At 30.8% G+C, this 5268-nt stretch overlaps 1 protein-coding gene across 1 annotated transcript in view; it reads left to right on the top strand.

Annotated features, from left to right (window-relative positions):
- Window positions 1-5268, top strand: part of LOC105622176 (glutamate-gated chloride channel) — a 419590-nt gene that overhangs the window by 112198 nt on the left and 302124 nt on the right. The window contains exon 3 of the mRNA XM_012203609.1: window positions 1916-1980. Coding sequence (XP_012058999.1) covers window positions 1916-1980 — 65 coding nt within the window. The remainder of the gene's footprint in view (window positions 1-1915; window positions 1981-5268) is intronic.

Below are 5268 nucleotides of genomic sequence, written 5' to 3' on the forward strand. Positions count from 1 at the left end.
ACACACACACACACACACACACACACACACACACACACACACACACACACACACACACACACACACACACACTCACTCACTCACTCACTCACTCACTCACTCACTCACTCACTCACTCTCACACACATACACAGGGTGTATAATTATATATATATATATATATGTACATATATATACATATATATAATAAAAACAAATGTAAATGCACTTAGAGACATGTAATTTTTGTATAAGACTGCATTTTACATACATATAATTGTATAGAAATTGGATTGTACGATTTCCATACATGCGAATGTATGTTTTGTACCGATCGATCTGTAATGATCTTGCAATGCTAACATTCTTTTCAATACAATGTTTAATACACATCGAGAAGTACAAATTACTCTAAATAAATTTGTTTTACACAGAATAGTCACTTTGAATTTTTTAAATAGAACTCTTCATTTTTTATTGCATATTTTCATAGCATATCTCGAGAGCTTTTCAAAACATTATAATAAAATATTTTTTATTAAATACTTTTTAAGTTATAAAATTTGAAAATTATAATACTACCGACATTATCATTATCCAAAGTGCCCGACTGATAGTTAAAACATCATGAATATTATGCAGGATCATAAATTTGATAACATCTGTTAATTAAAATTAATGCCACTTGTGGTCATTTTTTACGTGAAAATTTAAATATAAAGAATAACTTCCAATGACCTTGACTTTGATAAATATTATCAAGATTATGACATGAACAAATTTAAGAGGTTTTAGTCATCAGTCGAACCTTGTTAATGCGGGCGATATTTAATAGCATTTTTCGTTGGTAGAACTGGCATACGCACTTTAAAGCCGTTGTATAAATCAAGATTAAAAATGTACGTTTAATAAAAATTAACAAATTAAAGTACCAAAAAATTCAGGAAAGTAGCAATCAACGCGGTAATTAGTGCGCTAATATACAATAATATTAGATATAAATTTCTATTGTCTCTTTTGTTAGACATACATATAATTTCATACGCGTTTCGACTTGATTTAAGGCATTCTCAATGAAATACATAAATTAAAATTAAACTATTCTGCAATCTGCGCAATCCTGCTAATTCCCCATCCACCTTACTGCGATGTTTCGATGATTTAATAAAAATGTAGAAACGAATTAAATTGTGAAATCTTCAATACATTTTATTGTGGTATTTGATAAAATATATATTGGATATTTTATTAATTGAGATCTCACTTTTACATTCAGATTAAATTAGTGTACAATAGCTTTAATATGCATTGAGTGCGCACTAGTTCTGCCAGTGAAAAATGTTATAAATTTTAACAATTCATATCTTGAAAAATACTCAATCAAGAAGTTTCACTATAGTATTTTAAAAAATTAAACTCCAAGAATATGTAATAAAAAATGAAAATTACATTTTTTTTAATTTCAAAATTACTGTGCCTTGACTTTAATATCGCTACTCAGAATCAATTCAATGATATCATTTTATGTCCCCCTCTCACATATGAAACTTTTGTCTGAATATATTTTTTATTCGATGCGTATTTTTAGGGATTATAGCTTGTAATGCTTTAAATGTCCCATATGTACCTATATAAAAATACGAAGTCTATTAAATATAAGCAACAACATTTATATAACTGATAGAATAATTTATTAAATAAAATTTTTACCGTTATAGCATGATTCAATTGTAAAGTATTGCTGTATGATGTTTGGCTTAATGTCATGTTCCTTTTATTTATGAGAGATGTTTAAAAAAATCTGTTATTATTGCAGCCTTATAAAAATAATTTTTTTATATTAATTTAAAAAATGAATGTTAATATAGCTTTGCAACATGATCGATCGGAAAATCCAAAATGTAGCAAATAAAATTATACTTATTTATTGTTTCAGGAACGTTGACTGTGAATGTGAGCGTATTGCTGTTAAGCTTAGCTTCTCCTGATGAGTCCAGTCTGGTAATATAAATATAAATATATCTTAATCATGTTCATAAAAAAAGTAATATAATACTTAATTATGATATTAAAGATTCAATATTAAAGAATAGCACAAATTTAACAAAGTTAAGTCTTTTTTTATAAAGACCGATAAAGTCTCTTAATTGATTGATAAAATGAGCAGAAGTGGAACAATTAACTAACTTGAAAAATTCGAAATTTATGAAATAAAAAACATATTTCTCTAAAAAAATTAATTCAGACCCTGTAGTTATTTATGTATACATACATATATTTGGGTAAAGTAAGTTAACAGTAACGCTATTAACAATATCAGTGCACTCTTCGCTAATGAAGTAAACGGTAAAATTCAACGAAATGTCCCTCATTAAATACAAAATACATTAAAAACAAAACGTTGGCATTAATGATGGATGAAAATAGGATAATCCGCAAATGTTCTAGTACCTTTGAAGATAATATCTCTATGAGAGCCTAAAAAGCTTTATAAGTTAATAGTATTTCTATATTAATGCAACAGTCGTTCTGACAATGATAGATTGGAGATTACTATTCGCTCTGACAAATGCGATTATATATGGCATACAGCATGCAGAAAGAAAGAAAGAGAGGAGTTTGATTGGGCTGGACCCTAAGAAAAACCTAACGGCGACGGTGATTTGTTGACTCTGCATTCCTAATGTTTCCTATGGTTGTACCTCTTTGTGCTATGGCAACATTTGTATGATCTAAGTATCCTGATCTAAGTATGATTTCAGCGAGACTATATTACGTTCCTCTTGTTACTCTAATGAACTGCATAGTTTATGATTCATGACTAGCTAAGCGGCGCGTTGAATCAGGAGATGTTATCAGGACAAAAGGATCCTTTTGATCACGTTGTATCAGCCTCTTACAGCAAAGCTTGTAGCAAAAAAATTCTAGGTCGCTATGGCTGATGATCAATCGCAACTTAGTTGAATGGGTTCTCTCTCTCGATTAGGATACTTTGAAAAGAAATGTTGACAAAACCAGATAGACTCGAATGTTCTCTCGCTATAGGAATATCCTAGGAGGTTTTGTGCGTCTGGGCTCCGGGTAGATCTAGAAGATGCAATCGATATATTCCTTCACTGCTTCTATTAGGCTATTGAGAATGAATATCGAGTACTGGTGGGATACTAAGGATTCCTGGTGGAGAAATAGAAAGTCAACTCGAGAAACATAGTCTTACATATTATATATTACATATATGTAATCTCTAGAAACATAGTCTTACATATTCCCAAGGGGCCGCTATAGTTAATCTTCTTGAAGGAAGTGCTTTAATATCCTTCCGGATGAGGTGGTCAAACTTCTGATGAAAATGCCAAGAACCGCTAATACAGGAATAGCAGCTGGGTACTATATTATTATTATGAGTACTATACATATTGCAGTCAATGCGCTCATGATCTCTTTGCTCATTGACTATACGTTCAAAATTAGCAGCCAGTTCATCCTCCAGGACATAAGAACCTATGGTAGAGTCCGCAAGGCCAAAATGCGCTTGCCCTTCCAATCTAGCACGGCGCTCCTTAAGGACAACCTGCCTTGCAGCCAAATTAGCAGATTAGCAAACCGTCCAATAGGCCTTGTAGCAGACAGATGACTCGCGCTCTTGACGTCTCCAAAACATTAAAGTACTCCATCAAATTCAATCATTTTTGTGTTAAAAATCTTCAACATGGGCTCAAGGTTAAAGACCAAAACTAGACATTCAAACAATCACTGAATAAATAAATAAATAAGTAAATAAATAAATAAATGAAATGCACGCAAAACTAATTAAAAAACTATGTTCCGTATTTACAGTCGTATTTTTCTTCGTGAGAAATTCAGTTGAAACCAATCTTGAAACATAGAATAGTTCATTAAACGAATCTTGAGAGTTGATTTGATATGCATATAATTTTACATTTATAATTGCGATTCTATTGAGAACACAGATGAAATTTGTTTCGACAATTTGAATCTTCTTTTTCACAATTCAATAGTCTTGAAAAAAAATATCCCGTAATACGTAAAGATAAATCGGGAGAAGACGCCACACTTAAGCCTTTATTCTTGAATGAATATTCTTCTTCATGTTATTGCATTAATCTTCGAAAAAAGCTTTCTCTTTTATAAAAATTAATAAATTAAATTTTTAATATTCTATTTATATAAGTGGAAAAATTGATATGTCATGTCCTTCAAAAGTGGCATCTTTCACTTATATATACTCAATAACAAAAAAAAGTACACTAAAAATTTGAAAAAATTTTCCTAAACTTCAAATGATCATAACTTGATAAAAAATGAAGATAAAAATATGTTTCAAAATGCAAAATGAAATTTTAAATGTCTACTTTAAGAATATTTAAATAAAAATTGCAATGGGCCACTATTTTTAAAATGGCGGATGACAAAGTGAGAAAATGCAAAATTGATAATTAAAAGTTCAAGTTTGCGATGATGCATGGTGTGAATCAGATATCACAGTTTAACGGGACAATACGTGAAAATATAGAATTTTATCTTTAAATCGCTTTTTTATCTTCTTCCCAATATGAAGGGTATAGAGTTTGAAATTATTGTATATGTATACTTACATATGCATATATGAGCATATGCGCGCGCGTACGCGTTCTGCTTTTAGCGTTATCCAGAGTCAACATCATGGACGTGACAGGAATCTGATCTCATGTTTGTATATGTGTGTGGCTGCGTGCATGCGTTTGTGCATATATATTAATAGTGTGTACGACCTTCTGATGCGCATTTTATTTCATTTACTTTTTACTGAGAAATCTTATTATACTGCGTCCTTTGTTCTATTTGATATAGTTTTTTAAATGCGAGAAATTGAATTTCACTGTGTCCCTTTAGTGGCAATGTTGTGCACTACTTAAAAATTGGATATGTAGAATGTTTGCTAAACGAAGGAAAAATTATGCTATGGAGTTGAGGAAAACGTTTCTTGAACGTCTTTAAGCGTAAACGCCTTACAAAACATTTACTGAGACTCAATAATCTGTCACATTGAAACAGCATTTGTTGAACGAATAAAAATGCTTATGATATTAAAAAAAGTTTGCTATTTTTGAAAAGTCTGACAGACGACTGAATTCTCTACATCAGCGTTTACTGAGCATCCTTTGAAAAGCGTTGTTTTAGCATTACAGAACTTTAAAACGATACATACATACATATATATATATATATATACACACACACACACACACACACACACACACACACACACACACACACACACACACACAC

This window comes from Atta cephalotes (assembly GCF_000143395.1).
Source record: "Atta cephalotes unplaced genomic scaffold scaffold00002, whole genome shotgun sequence".
Lineage (NCBI taxonomy): Eukaryota > Metazoa > Arthropoda > Insecta > Hymenoptera > Formicidae > Atta > Atta cephalotes.